At 40.8% G+C, this 16,359-nt stretch overlaps 1 protein-coding gene across 1 annotated transcript in view; it reads right to left on the reverse strand.

Moving 5' to 3' along the window:
• Positions 1 to 10,955: 10,955 nt before the first annotated feature.
• LOC125300232 overlaps positions 10,956 to 16,359 on the reverse strand; it is a 34,399-nt gene continuing 28,995 nt past the window's right edge. Inside the window, exons 3-4 of the mRNA XM_048251965.1 lie at positions 12,453 to 12,559; positions 10,956 to 12,128 (exon numbers count right to left, since the gene is read on the reverse strand). Of these exons, the coding sequence (XP_048107922.1) occupies positions 11,083 to 12,128; positions 12,453 to 12,559 (1,153 nt within the window). The 3' untranslated portion in view covers positions 10,956 to 11,082. The remainder of the gene's footprint in view (positions 12,129 to 12,452; positions 12,560 to 16,359) is intronic.

Consider the following 16,359-nt stretch of genomic DNA (forward strand, 5'->3'; position numbering starts at 1 on the left):
AATTTCCTCATCATTTTCCTCTTCATCATTTTCCTCTCCATCATTTTCCTGTTGTTTATTGTCATATATCCTGCTCCTCTTATCTTCACTAAGATACAGGGAACTAATGGAATCAGTGAGCTTATCTACACGTTCTCTAATGGTGACATGTGGATGCATTGTCTGGCCATCGTGACTAAAAGATATGAGCGGTCTAACTCCCCCTTCTTCTTTAGTGGGTTCTAATGGCTCTGAATCAAGATTTACTAGCTGCTGTTCAGACATCATGAAGAGGGACAGGAAACGTATGAAAAGACTGATAATTTATCGATAGTGAAGAGGGAAAGGTTTATCAAAAAGAACAAAGAATGCGTGTTTAAATTCCCGTACGGGCCACCACTGTAACAAACTCAAATGGTTGTCAACAAATTAACGTCATGGGTACATTAAAACACGCGTTCAAGATGATCTCTATAATGCTTGGCTTTATTTAGAGCACTCTCGTGAGGGTGAGGAAAAGAAAGAGAGTGAGTGAGAGAGAGAGAGATAGAGAGAGGGAGAGATTTTGTCCATGCGGCACAACAACAAAAGATAAGCATCCAGCAATGCGCTCAGTCCATTAAACAAAAGTAACGTCAGAAAACTCTGTATCTTCTTTCAGTCCTAAAATTATAGTATTCCATGAGTCCAAGGCAAGACAGTCTTTTAAACTCCAGCAAAACTCCAGCGAAAAAAAAGGGAAAAAAGGATCGATCTCACCTCCTTGAAAAAACAGCTGTAGAGTCAGATATTACATGTAACGGATGTATACGAGCAGGACAATTCATTATTAATTCCATGAAGCGATTAGAGGATATCAGAACGCCATTAGACTTCTACCCCTTCCTTCATTCATTCATTTCCTCCCCGGCTTTCTCCTTCATCCCGTTTAAAAACATAACGTGACTCTCTGTGAGCGCAGCCATAGGGCAAGAACAGGAAATGTGGGTGCGACTGAGTGAAAAGGTGAGTGACAGTTCTGGGCCCTATCGTCTGCTAAATGCTTACTTGTCCTGGATCACTGACGCCCATAATCAAGATAGCAAAAGATTTACAAAGGTATAGAAATAGAGCTAAAAAGTACCTGGCCAGGTTTTAAACAGTATAAAGAGAGATAACCTAAATTGTTACTTTTACTTAGAGGTAGGCCTACTAAATATTTAGTAACACATCTGATATGTAACAATAAATAAGATCTGCCTTAATCAAATCATATGCCCATTTATGTGGCTGATGCTACAACTTGAGTATCAAGAGTACAAGAGTAGCTTACATTTTCTAAATATTGCATTACTACTGCCACAGTGCTTACATTTATGTACAGAAACATCCTACATTGAGTTATGAAAAATGTTAATGTTAATACCTTGGAGAATGTAAAAGGAATTTAAAGCAACACCAAAGCACTTTTCCTGTTGCATGCACGCTATTTGTTTATCCAGCACTGGCTTTGGAAATACAGAGGTCTACAGACAAGGTAGAGGAGGTTGCATGATTTTATGAAAGTATGATGTATTGCGACATCAGAAGCAAGTCAAATTTGTAGTTTCTTATGTCTCATTCCATCAAACTACAGATACGCTACCCGATCTGGCAAACTTGCATAGTGCGGTTATAGCCGATAGAGGGTCGCGAAGAGAATGCAGAAGTGCTGTTCACCCTGTTACGAGTTGATGAACCACTGAAACGATTTTGGAAACAATATTTTAAGGTACAAAAAATTCTTTGGTGTTGCTTTAAAGTAAAATCAAGTCATTTTCATCTTTTTACCATGTCGCCAGGGATGGGCAGTATTTCTAATACAGGTATATAAAATACGTATTTAAAATACAAAATACTACTTTGTAATTGAAACACTTGAAGCGAAAACTATCATTAACTTGTTCAGAAAATTGAAATAGTTTGGTGAGGTGGGGCGACAGGTTGGCACATTCCCGGGATGAACCTGCTGCGTCTTTCTTCTATTGTTTCGTCCATGGTTTCATCTCTTATCTAAATCTGACCATGGAGTTGATTTTGGCGGAAAGCTGAAGGTGATTGCTGATAGGCTGTCCCAACCAGTGGTGCCTGCACAATCCAATCACGTTTGAGAGGGAAACAACAAATTGAGGGTTTCCGAGATTTTTTCTTTTTTTTAGAAGAAGTAACGGATACTCACGGTTATGGATAGAAATGTAGTGGAGTAAAGAGTACAATATTTGCCTCTCAAATGTACTTGAGTAAAGTCATGAGTACTCCCCAAAAATGATACTCGAGTAAAGAAGTACAGATCCCTCAAAATTGTACTCAAGTAAATGTACTCCGTGACTGTCCGGCTCTGTCCATACGTAAATGTACTTTTAAAACAAACATTCGTCCCACTTTTACTTCCCATAGAAGTCGAAATCATAGAAATTGTTCAATTCAAGACTATCGAACTGTAGGAAGAAGCAGCACTTTAGATGATGCAAATGATGATGATGAACAAGTTAATTTTGAAGTAGGAGGATTACAGGATAATGAAGTACGAGGATCACAGGATAATGTTAGCGCAGATGAAGTTTGATAATGTGGACAATGAGATACTTAAACACACATTGGCTGCTCTGTTTCTTTCTATGCAAACAGTGTTGCATGTTCCTAGAATGCATTTTTAAAGTTTGACTTAATCAAGGTTTAGGCCACAGATGAACTGCAACATGATGGTTTATGCTACAGATCCTTTTAGACATTGTTATATTGAAGTATGGCATCTAATACATGGTTTTGTTCAATCAATGTTTTTAGATTTCTGAAGAGTTTTATTGGATCACAAGCAAGAACCTCCTGGTCACTTTCCGTGCGTCACTTGACAAATATGTGCCTCGCCTATTAAAACTCTACCGGGCAAGGAAAGGAACATTTGGTCCAGAGATGGAAGACCTCCTGGATAAGCTTGATGAAGAGGTGAGTAAGTGCCTGAAGCTGATTATGTATGTGAACTCTTTCCTTTGCAATTGCCAAGTTTTCTGCATTTATTGGTTATGAGCCTCATCGAAGTCACTAGTGTAGATAAACACAATTGAGTTCGGGATTTACGTCACATAAGTGTGGCGGTGGCCATATTTAGGGACCCTGAACTTTGCCAAAAACAATATTACTAATGGTAGCATTAATTGTTAGCCTGACGAGCCAGACCCACATTAAAATGTAGGGTTTGGGCACTCACCGTTCGCAGTGCTCAGTCCCAGGGGCGGGATAATCGGTTGTCTTTCAAATTCCCTCTCCACGCAATAGGACAGCGCTATCCCCAACGCGAGTCCCATGCGTTTTCCCACCAGCGGAGCTAGTTGGCTAGTTCAAACTTTTGCCGCTAGGGTGCGTCTAGATTTCTAGGCTAATTAATTGTCACAGAGGTGAACAAAACTAATGGACAGTTATGTGAGCTATTATGTTCCCATTAGTAATCACTTTATGTTCGGTGTCCCTAAATATGGCCGATGCCTCACTCATGTGACCTAAATCCCAAACTCAGTATGTTGAAACTGATGGCACAAAAGTGATGGCTACGTTTTGTATTTATTGATCCATACTTCATACCTGTCAACATTTAGCTTTCCAAAAACGGGAGATTACCGGATCTGTGTTTGCATATTTAATACGTTTCATACACGTGTTTCAACACTGCATTTCGGTCGTTGCTTTTACCTTACCACCTTACGCATGCCAGTTATGTATCCACCTGCCTGCCTGCAGCCTACTTCCAAAACTCCAAAGCTGCTTGCTGTCAGATTTGGTTCCGAGGGAACAAGTTCAGTGTATCAACAACACTCAATAACAGTTTATGTGATGTGTTAATCAATTAAATTCCAAACAATTTCACAACAACTAGTTCTGGAGTAGGCCATTCAACTAGCCCGCTTGCTTACGACGAGACGAGACAACTGCGCAGTTGGCACCCGCTTCCTTATTTGGGTTTTGGGTTGCCAGGTTTTAGCCCATGACACTAAGTGAAACTAAGTGATCGTGTATGTGTAGAGTGTATTTAATAAATCTGGCAACCTGAATGGATCAATGATTTTAAAATTAAGTTTGATGGCCATGCAAATTACGGGAGTTTTCCGGGAGAAATAACAAAACGCGAGGGTGCTGGGAGATGACCTTGAAATACCCGGAGAAACCCGGGAAAAACGGGAGTGTTGACAGGTATAGCATACTTTACATAATGTTGGTGGCAAAAGTGAACTTTTTTAATTAATCCTGTTTGAACCTACACCCAAGCCTGGGCTACTGATAACTAAATCAAACCTGCCCAGTATACAAGAGGTATCTTTCCCATGACACTATTTCCATGTTCCTAGGATGTGTTGAGAATGATGTTAATGTAGCAGCTGGTTAAGGTCATTAGACTATTGAAATGTTGATAAACTTGGGGAATTATTTTTGATGGAGGTTGTCTGTGAGGCATCAAATCAGTCATGATGTTCCAGCAACTGCACATACAAAGGGAGCAGATTGTTTGTTTCATTTTCAGTGCCATGTTCATTGGTCCAAGGTCATTGTTACCATTCCACAAAACATTCTCCCTGTAGCAAGTGCTCTGGCAAATTTTCATTTTCTGAAGAGCAGTTCACTTGCTTTTTTGCTAGCATTGTGAATTTACAGTATTATGGATCATTTCTCTTGATGTTAAATGTAATATTTACTTTTGCACTTTTAGACTTTTAGACACTTTTAGATGTTTTTACATACTAATGACTTGGATGAAAATGTTCTATTTTATGAATAATTAATGCTGAAAATGGCTTAACTCCAGCAGCACTCCATACTTCCTCAGTAGAAATGTTAACAGCTAAACAAACATGTTTTACATTTGATATCTACAGTTTAATTTTTCATTTCATTTACACTGTATCTTCAGTTTTGCACTATGTGAATGGTGTTTGTATTTGTGTGTTGGTATTATCTTTAGACAAGTGACATTGCATCTCAACGAAAGACAACAGCTCTGAGAGGACTACCCATCTTCATCCGTGAGGACACAAAGTTTTTCTTGAAGTGTTTGGTAAGTGATTTCTTTGTTTAATAGACTTTAAAAATGTATCTGTGGTGTTACCAATTATATGATTTCTAAGCGAATTCTGATAATTTTGAGCATAATAAACTTTGGAACATATCCCCAGATGCTCAAACACACTTTCTGTCATTCCATGAGCGGTTCATCAGTCCAGATGTGTGTTGCAAGGATTGATGTTAAACTACTTCTGGTAACTGGTATACTAATGGGTGATGGTATTTATGCTCTCGCATCTGTCCCTTTTAGTTTGTGACAGAGCTAAATCTATCATGGGGTTGCATGTACTTAAAGCACAAAGTTCTACACCATTCCCAGATCCCTGTGTTTGCTTTCTGCTTGAATGTTGTCCAAACACATATCACAATGCCAATTTCAGTGACATTAAAGGAACACTCTGGAGAGTCAGTCCATATCCCCCTGTTCTTTGAGGCTGCTGAGTGCTGTTGATGGTTATCATAACGACAGCAATGAGTTGCATGCCCTCTTCGGTTAGAGTTGGTTGCCGCTTCACTATTTGGTCTACCCTGCATGAAATTCTGTCGTTTTCATACCTACAGTATCGGCAGCACTCGGCAACAGAAACAACAGGCCCATGGGTTGATTCACTCCAGATAATACCTTTAATTCCCACACTCTACTGGGTTGCTTTTGGAGTTCGAGTTAAATGGAATAATCCGTAGCATAATGATGGTAGAATATCGGTGTAACTGTTTTGCTTTGTATTCAATATTGTTTCTGATTTCTTTAGGAGACTGACCCTGCGGATGCTGTGGTCCAAGGTGTGTCTGTTGGCATTCTGACTGTCTATGAAGATGTGCGAGATGTAGCTGTTGTGTTGGAAGGACACATCATACTGCATGACTTACCTGACCTCCAGACTGCCTTTGCATACCTCTTTGGCCTTTTGTATGCCATAAACATGGAGTATCCAAAATTGCTGAAGTATACCTTTGAAGCAATTCAGACCATCTTTTTTGAGCTTGGGTCCCGATGCTCACGGAGCATCAGGTCTCTCAAAACAAAGCTTTTGCAGTAAATGTTTGTAGACTGTTGAGTCATTTCTCTTTTACCCTCTGGTCAAAGTGAAGTTCCATTTGTCTGTTTAGGCAGTTCCCAGCAAGAGTTGCATATATGCTCAGTGCCAAATGTTTTACGTGTTTCCTCAGAAATAAACATGTTATGCACACACTGTTTTGTAAAATGCCTATTCAAACTCCCTATAGGACTTTTGGTTATCTAAAATGCATACTGAAAATCAAATGTTTACTGCACATTAACCCCTTTGTGTAGAAGCATAATCCTGGTCTCAAATGAAAGGTAACACTTTGAGGTTTCTTGTGAACTATTTAGATTGTATGTCAGGTGTTCTGATAGAGACTGACTACACAAAATATGGAATAATTACAAAAAAGTCTCTATTTTTGCATTTACTTTGTTCAATGAGCGTGTATAAGAGACTATACATCTACATACAACTGATATTGAATAACACAACATGAAGATTCAATTTCTATGGATTCTTGTGAATATTTCAGTACCCAATATGTTGCATCTACTTATTGTGCTGCACTGCAGCCAGAAGTCAGGGTAGCACCAAAAGCGGAGGAGGGCATTTTGGATCAAATTTAAATGAGACATAATAAGATTAATCTGAAAATGTAAAGCATTTTACAGATTGTACATGAAAAAAGTTGTCATTTTTAGACTCCCAAGAATCAAAGCTTTGAAATGGTGTATAACATTACTATGCTACATAGCAATATGGTGCATTCAATTGATTTAGAATGGGTGGGGGAGGGGGGTAACCATCCCGCCGGCGGGACACTGAAAATGATGTTAAGGAAAATGTACCTAAATGTATAATTAACTTCAATTATATCTAACATTTCATAATTTTAGGGTACAGGTAACTTGAGAAAGATAAACTGTTGAAGGTAGAACTACATGCTAAAAAAAAAAAACTTTCTTTGTTATTGTAAGGAGAATAACCTGGTTTGGTCAACAAAAAATTTTAAGTTGGCTAAACTCAAAAACCTTTGTAAGGTCAACAGTAGTAAACTTGTTGTGAAAACGCAAAAATCTCTTGCATCATGTTGCCTAGAAAATTTGAGTTGTCACAACCATTTCTTTTTTTACAGTGACATTGTTAGGAGAGGCACACTTCTCTTTATATAAGGTCTCACAGTTGATGGTGTATGTCAGAGTGAAAACCAAGCCACGAGGTCGAGATAATTGTCCTTAGACTGTGAGACAGGGTTGTGTGAAAACACAGTTCTGGGGAAGGGTACAAGAAAATTTCTGCAGCATTGGAAGTGCCCAAAAGCACGGTAGCCTCCATCATTCTCAAATGGAAAAGTTTGGAACATTACATTACATTTAAAGCATTTTTAACCAAAACGACTAACAACATGGTAAACAGTTTAAGTTTTAAAGCAATTCTCTCAACAATTTTAGGACAATTTAAAAAAGGTAGAGTACAGTAAGAATAAGTGCATCAGTGAGTACTGACAGTTGAGTGTCAGTTCAAGGCAGATGGTACTGTAAGTGCTAGGATCAGCAAGACTAGCCTTCAGCCTAACTGAGTAATCCAGGACGAAGGGCCTTGGTCAAACAGGTAACCAAGGACCCAATGGTCTCTATGAATGATATCTAGAGTTCCTTTGAGAAGATGACAGAAGCGTAAAGAAGGACCCTCTGGGCCTGGTGGGGTGGGTGGCACGCAGGTCCTCCCCTCTGTCAGCTCGTCGCCATAACTGCAGGGGCTGGGTGGAACTGTGGCCATTAATGGGTGCCCAGGTTGTCAATCAGTCAGGCAATCAGTTATTCTTATTATTACACTCATCTTTAACAGAATAATTACAACTCCTCTCCTCTGAAACCCTCCCTCTCTGTGTTCCAGCTTCTCTCCTCCTGGCCCAACAGCAAGCCAACCTTACACATATGCACACACACACACCCCCATCCCAACACCACCTCATTCACACTCTCAGAGCTACCATCCCCCCCCCCACACACACACACCCTACCCCCCCTTCTTGTCATTCCGGTCATCAATTTCATCCCTGATAATCATATCTGTAATCATCCTGGACGGAAATCATCCTTAGCCTCTCTGTTATTAATGTTATGTTGTGTTAATAAGCCAAGTCAATGTGATGTCTTGTTAAGTTACAGTATGTGTTTGTGTAATGTACATATGTTTGTCTGATGTAGTATTCTCATAACCTGACCCTAGCCAGATGAATGTCGTTCCGCTTAGCTCCGCCTAGCTTCACTCACATCCATCTGGGACCTCTTCCATTGAGAGTGATTTCTCCAACCAACTTTATGGTTTAGCCAATCAGGACGCAGGGCGGGAGTTTCATAGGTGTGACATAGCGTAGAAGCGACTGTGAGTCTGTTATTAGCGTCACGGGTTGGCTTTGATGTGAGTGGTTGAAGTAGCACGTCAATAGATGACGGACAAGTGGCTTATTCAATCATATGCAAGGATTTTTTGATTAGGCCCAGCCTTCTGAAGCAACACTTCAATGGATCGGTTCCAGATGGATGAGTGGAGCTAGGCGGAGCGAAATTCATCTGGCTATACACAAGTTCACGCGCGAAACCCCGGGTGCCGCCATAACGCTACCAAATGCATTTCATTTCCGCCGGAAGTGGTTTTGGCGAAAGCCGCCTGCGGTGTAAACACAGCGATTTCCATGCTAGCTTGGGATCACGGTTCTACCACTTTGACTGGAGATGGCGTTATTCTCCCCCACCCGAATTCAGTGCAGAACTGGGAGGATAACATGACGACGTGGCCCAGCATAACGTACAGCAAGATTTGCTCCTACTTGGTGCAATCCTTAGCAATAGATGGAAAAGCAATGGACAATCTGAAAGCCTCCGAGGCATATCAATACCTGCACAGCAACAAAGTCGGTTGTGTCATGTCATACAAACATGATCGTTTTGTTTATCTGAAAGCAATTGTAGAGCCTAGCCAGTGTTTGAACAATGCGTGGCATAATGCTTGGGTGCTGGTAACTGAAGCTGGAGAAGTCAAAACTGCGGGATGTACGTGTGTTGCTGGACCAGGGAGATCTTGTTCCCACTCAGCTGCGATCCTGTGGAAGGTAACTAGATTATTTGACCATTGTAGCCTAGGCCTTGTCTTGTTTATTGTTGGTATCCGAACTACATCATAGGCTACTTGGCTAGAGTGCAAAGTGTGTTTGTGCCATGATGATGATAATAATGCATTTTCTTCATAAAGTGCATTTCTGCAAACCCAATGTTCTGTATATTCATTGTAGGCTATGTGTGCAATATATTATATCATATGACATGTTTGCAGTGAACTCATTACAATATCTATGCACTGTTTTTACTATATCTCTAGGTAGAAAATGCTGTGAGACAGGGGAAAACCGGGCTTGCCTGCACAGACAGACAGAACCAGTGGAATGCTGGGTCTAAAAGAAATGCTGGTCAGAGGAAGATGAAGTATGTGCGCTTCAAAGCGACACAACAGGGAAGGATCTCTACCAGCCGCCACCAACTTCACAGCCATCCTCTACCACTCCAGAACCGCACAGAAGGTGACACTCTTTAGGAATCATGAAGAGTGGAGGAAGAACGCGACTTGCCTCACCAATGGCAGAACTTTTCAATTGCCCTGGGAGTAGCCTCCTGCAGCTCTGCTTTAATGCTAATACCTCCTCCATCACCCGAGCCAACACCATGTCCCGCCTCCATCTCCTAACCCATGATGAGCACCACACACCACTGACTTGTGTAAAATGTAGAACCTTCTATGATGAATACATTAACATGTCCACAGCCCAGCTTGAGGAGATTGAGAAGGTTACAAAAAAGCACAGAGCAAAGAACAGGTCTGGCATGATGCGCGGAGAGTGCGCATCACAGCGAGCACGGCTAGAAAGGTGCCCATTCGCTCAACCACGGCACCTGACAAGTTTTTGTCAGAACACTTACACCCATCCTTCCGTGGCAATGCCGCGAACCCGGCCAAGGAGCCGGAGGGGAGGAACTTGCAAGGGACTATTTGGAAACTCTGGGCAACAGCATTGAAACCAAAGGCTTAGTGGTGTGCGAAAAGGAACCGTGGCTTGCAGCATCTCCCGATGGAGTGATAAACAAAGACATTCTGTTGGAGATCAAATCACCTGTGATGGGAAACAAGTCACTAGCAGAATTTTTGGCAACAAAGAACTGCGAAATCACAACTGTGGCAAACAGAGATAGGGTAGATTACCATATTGCCTGCAATGGTCCAAAAGGCTACTACATGCAGGTACAAATTGGGATGCACTGCACAGGGCTTCAGCACTCCAAGTTGGTGATCTGGAACAAAACTGAGCACCTAGAAATCGAAGTACCCACGACCAAGAATTTGTCCAGGGCCATATCGTATATTTGCGCACATTCTACTTTGCCCACATGCTCCTCGAAAAATTGTTGATGATTTTGTTGAGGGAAGGTTACAGTTCTGCAGTAAATATCGCAGCATTTTAAAAAATAATATAAAACTGCCTTATTTAGGTCATGCCCACAGGAGCCAACAGATGTCCGTTATTTACATAATGCACAATTTACATGATCTCTTTGTGCTGTGCAATATATCAATGTGCCTGTACTGTTTGAGTAAAATAAAGTTTGATGTAATTTCATTTCATTATTGCACTGAACTACGATCATGAATGATAGGCCTTATGTTCCTTAGAGGGCTACAATTTCTGTTAACACAGTTTATCATTCATAGTAAGCTCATACTGTACATAAATAACACTGGATTAATTAATTGTTTTGAGGAAACTAAAGAAATGGCTTCAACAAGAAAGATCATATGTTTAATTCTAACTGGTATTTAAAAGTAAAATACAAAAGCCCACACAATTACATCACTATAAAAATATTCATATATAATATTAAAAAAATACAATGCATGCAGTATTTATTGTGTTTATCTGTATTTAATGAACAACATGGCTGGGTGTTGGTAGACTGGGACATAAGGCAAGATTCTAAACCTCACGAGGCACTCTAATCAGTGGACTCTTCAGGTTAACTAGGCCAGCACAGATGGTTAAGATGTTGTCCAGTTTCGGTGCCATGCTGATGGGAACGGTCTGGGATAAAATCTTAAAGACCTTCAGTCTCTGGATTGCTCTTTCCACGTGTATGCGGACATTGGCTACTCGCCTGGTGCGTGTCGTCTCCTCATTTGTCAACTGATTGCGCCTGTAGGTGAATGCAGGGATGTTCAAACTGACCCTTCTCTCATCAAGCAAGTCTCGAATGGTGAACCCACGGTCCGCCATGACCTCATCACCAGCCCTCAGATAGTCTAGAAACCCACTGTCCATGGTGATAAACTTATCGCTGCTTCTGCCAGCATAGGCGTCAGATATAAACATGATAAGCCCATTAGGGGCCACAGCGACGAGATATTTCACAGTGTTGCGTGATTTGTATTGGCTGAAAGTGTCACTCCTTGAGTCATGGTTTGTGGCTCTCTGCATGGCACTTTCGGCACAGTCGATGATGCAGGTGGTTCGAGGGTAGTTCCTCTGAAACGACAAGGGCATGGTGGCACGAATGGTCTCTCTTGGAAGCCATGGGATCAGGACTTTGAACTGTTCACCCATCACGTCAATCCAGTGACTAATCACAATGCTTGCCATGGATGTAGACACATTGAAGCGGTGAGCAATATCTCCTAATATTAGGTTTAGTTTTAACTTAATCAAGGTCATTAGGATTTGGTCAACAACAGGAAGGGTAATTGATGGCTTACTGAAAGGCAACAACACCGTCACTAGGGTGAAAAATTGAACCATACGCACTCCTGTATACAGCCGGGACCTAGCATCATCAATGACCGTGGTGCTAGTCACAGTAGGACCCATTTCTGCCTCGCACTGTGTGGCCTTGTCTACTTTAACGGACGGTGTTGTTGAACAGTACGTGTGGTCAACATGTGACGGATCCTCCCATTGGGTCTGGGCATCTCGAAATTTTGGTGTAGCAGGCTCGGCCTCACAGGCAGGCTGACAGGTTTCAGGAGCATCTAATAAGGGGACCAGAAAACATGGATGGAGCCAAATTAATGCAGACATGGTCCTCTCTAATAATCACAATGACAAAATTTGTACTACAACATTGCACTCACACGCACACACACACAATCATCATCACAACAGCCTGCCACCTTGCATTGTATTTATGATGTAAAAGACATGCACGCACACATATTACACACAATTAATGATGTATCGCGGTGCATTATTTGTCCCATCTCCAAAACAATCAACTGCCTTAGCAAAATACCGGTAGCAATGTTCTTCATAATTAACAGTATTTTCAGCTTCATAGCTAAAGTTGCTGAACTTACCCTCAGATTCAAGTCTGCGTTTCTTTATCTGGGGGGAGGCAGTTGTCCGCTGGGTGAGTTGGCGCCTCTCTTTGGCTGGGTAGTGCGATTGTATCCCAACCACAACTCTGGGAAAGGATTATCCTTGGTTGGTTTTTTGTCCACAAAGTGATGGGAACAAACAAAAACGTTGCTGTGGTGGTTTCTTTACATTCAATGCCTTCAGCCAGGTCCTTGATTCCAAGTAGCTATCAGGCTTCATTTGAAAAAATGTGAACAATGGAGCGCATGGACATTGCCTCTTCGTAGCTGGTTTGTATATATATGTGTGTGAATGTTAGTATGAATTGATGTTTTGTTCACCATGTACGATTTGTTGATCTTTGTTGTCTTGTCATTCTTGTAGTTCTAATAGTTACTGCATGTTTGTAAACATATGTTTATGTTATTTACCTGAAGTTGTTGTTCCTGGTTATTTAATCACATTGTTTAAGACTTTTCTAAATAAAATGATTTATTTCCCCTTTCAGAAACCTAACACATGTGCCAGTGTCTCTATATTCTTGTTTTCATAGTAGAATGAAGCACACGGAGAAGCAGTTACAATCAGCTAGTCTGTCTTTCAGCCTTTATCTGTCCTCCCCCACAATTGATTTAGCCTCTTCAGAGTACAGTAAGACATCCCATATTGAGCTTGTTTTGATGGTAAAACAGCTTATTTTTTTACATGACCATTATATCTGTATTTTTAGGTCAGATGCCAAACCGGGAAATGAAAACATTCTACTCTTTAAAAATTCTACTTGTTACTGTTATGAGTAAATTAATCATAACTTCTGAACCAAAGGTGATAAATTGATTCTGTTTTTTTTTTCACTGAAGAGAACACAACACTGGCTATCCTTTGCACACTATATCTACAACAGACATCAGGTGAAAAGAAAGATTCATCTTGAGAAATTGATATTTTTTCACGTTTTTGATATTGAATTTTGAAGGTTTTGTTTAAAAACAATGTGTGTTACCCTCAAACTTATTAACTATGATATGTACCATTTTAAAGGGCTAGTTCTCCTGATTACAATGGTGGGTATATCTTATCTCTGTCATGTAGCATGGCCACACAATAAGCCTTTTTGTCTCACAAGGGCATCAAGTATGAAAAAACGGAATGTTTCGTGCCGTCTGCAAAGGTCTAATAAATTTATCATAACTTTTGAACAAAAGGTGACACATTGATTCTGTTTTTATCACTGAGTAGAGGACAAAATTGTGAATCTCCCATACACTCTATGTTTTTCTCTATCTACAATAGAAAATGGGAGAAAAATTAGATTTATCTTGACAAACTGATATTTTCGTGTTTTTGGGGGTTGAATTTTAAAGATATTTTTTAAAAATTATGTATGTTCTCCTCAAACTTATTAATTATATTTTATACCATTTGAAAGGGCTATTTCTCCTGATTAGAGTGGTGGGTATATTGTATCTTTGTCATGTAGCATAATCATACAATAAGCCTTTTTGTGCCATAAGGCCATCGAGTATGAAAAAATGGAATGTTCGACACAGTCTGCAAAGGGTTAAGGTGACTCTTGCCCCATATATGCTTAAGGTAACTCTTGCCCCATATATGCTTAAGGTGACTCTTGCCCCATATATGCTTAAGGTAACTCTTGCCCCATATATGCTTAAGGTAACTCTTGCCCCATAGATGCTTAAGGTAACTCTTGCCCCATACATGCTTAAGGTAAGTCTTACCACTATATATGCTTAAGGTAAGTCTTACCACTATATATGCTTAAGTAATGAGCTACTGTATGTGCTCTTACACCACTCTGTGTGTGCATGTATGTCAGTATGATAAATGTGCATTATGTATGTGGGTATAAGTGAGTCTTTGCATGTATGTGGGTATACATGTAGGACTGTAGGAGTGTTGTCTTTGTACTCCTCACCTGGTTGCCGCCACACACGCTTGACACCATCTGAACCAAATAAGTTTATCTTGGTCTCATCAGACCACAGGACATGGTTCTAGTAATCCATGTCCATAGTCTGCTTGTCTTCAGCAAATAGTTTGCTGGCTTTCTTGTGCATCATCTTTAGAAGAGGCTTCCTTCTGGGATGACAGCCATTCAGACCAATTTGATGCAGTGTGGGGCATATGGTCTGAGCACTGACAGGCTGACTCCCCACCACTTCAACCTCTGCAGCAATGCTGGCAGCGCTCATACATCTGTTTTCCAAAGACAACCTCTGGATGTGACGCTGAGCATGTGCACTCAACTTCTTTGGTCAACCATGGCAAGGCCTGTTTTGAGTAGAACCTGTCCTGTTAAACCGCTCTATGGTCTTGGCCACTGTGCTGCAGCTCAGCTTCAGGGTGTTGGCAATCTTCTTATAGCTTAAGCCATCTTTATGTAGAGCAACAATTCTTTTTTTCAGATCCTCAGATAATTATTTGTCATGAGGTGCCATGTTGAACTTCCAGTGACCAGTATGAGAGAGTATGATAACACCAGTGATAACAATTTAACACACCTGCTCCCCATTCACACCTGAGACCTTACAACAAGTCACATGACACCGGGGAGGGAAAATGGCTAATTGGGCCCAATTTGTACATTTTCACTTAGGGGTGTACTCACTTTTGCCAGCAGTTTAGACATTAATGGCTGTGTGTTGAGTTATTTTGATGGGACAGTAAATTTACATTGTTATACAAGCTGTATACTGACTACTTTACATTGTAGCGAAGTGTCATTTCTTCAGTGTTGTCCTATGAAAAGATATAATAAAATATTTACAAAAATGTGAGGGGTGTACTCACTTTTGTGAGATACTGTATGTTGGTATGCATCATGCAAGTGTGTCTTTGCATATATGTTGGTATGCATCACGCAAGTGTGTCTTTGCATGTATGTGGTATAAGTGTGCACTGCAAAAACTGCTTAGGAGAGAACAGGGTAAGTTGAGGACAGGGGTAGGATGAGCCACCCTTTTTTCTAGGAAACAGTAAACAAATCAAAACACCAAGGAAAAAGTTTTCGTTTCTGTGGCTATAGTGGATGAGAGCGCGTCGGCTCTGCAATGGGCTGGGTGTCAATGGGGTAGCCCTGAGGTGAGTGGCCCACGCAAACAAAAACTTAAGAAGGAACCAACTTGTGTTCCATATGTCTTGGAATGATTTTCTGAGTGTGTTTAGAGGCCCCAAACACAGTTACATAGCATGCCCCCAAGATTAGCGTTATAGTTAATTTTGAAGTGCTGGCAGCCAGTGCAGATCTCCGGTTTGGTCGAGTCGATTTTTGTCGGGTTTTTTTCTTTTTGTGCCGGAATTCTCCTTTAAGGAAGAGGGAATCATTCCTAACAATTTGTGGAAAAGCACATGGCAAATGTGGTAAGAAATATTGTGTAAAAATATGCTTTTTTGCTCTCCAAGTGGATTCCATTCATGTCCAGAGTTAGGGTTTAGAGAAAACATGTGGTGATTTAGAGAAAACGTGAATAGAATAACATTCAGATGCATTACACTTCAATTTGTGGCCTTTTAAGTTATGATGTGAGGGCTAAACAAAATCATAAATGTTACCCTAGCTTGTTGTGAGAAGCATGTTCTTTCAAGATGGTGGTTATGGGGTAAGATGTGACACCAGGGGCCTGTTGCACAAAAGCAGAATTAAGACATCCGGGATAAGTTATTGAGCTGCGCCAAAGTCCTTTTAGGCAAGTCCCTCCACTCGGCGGCCATATACCAACGTTTTATAGGCACTCATCGGGCACAGTCTTTGGGTCGAACGCTGGCATGCCAAAGGCTTCACGACACCAATCTTGCTCCAGCGGCGAGATCACAACACATGATTGGCACGATGTCTTCACAACACACCATATGATTGGCTCAATGTAATCACATCACACCACATGA

The sequence above is a fragment of the Alosa alosa genome, chromosome 9 (genome assembly GCF_017589495.1).
Source record: "Alosa alosa isolate M-15738 ecotype Scorff River chromosome 9, AALO_Geno_1.1, whole genome shotgun sequence".
NCBI classification, from domain to species: domain Eukaryota; kingdom Metazoa; phylum Chordata; class Actinopteri; order Clupeiformes; family Clupeidae; genus Alosa; species Alosa alosa.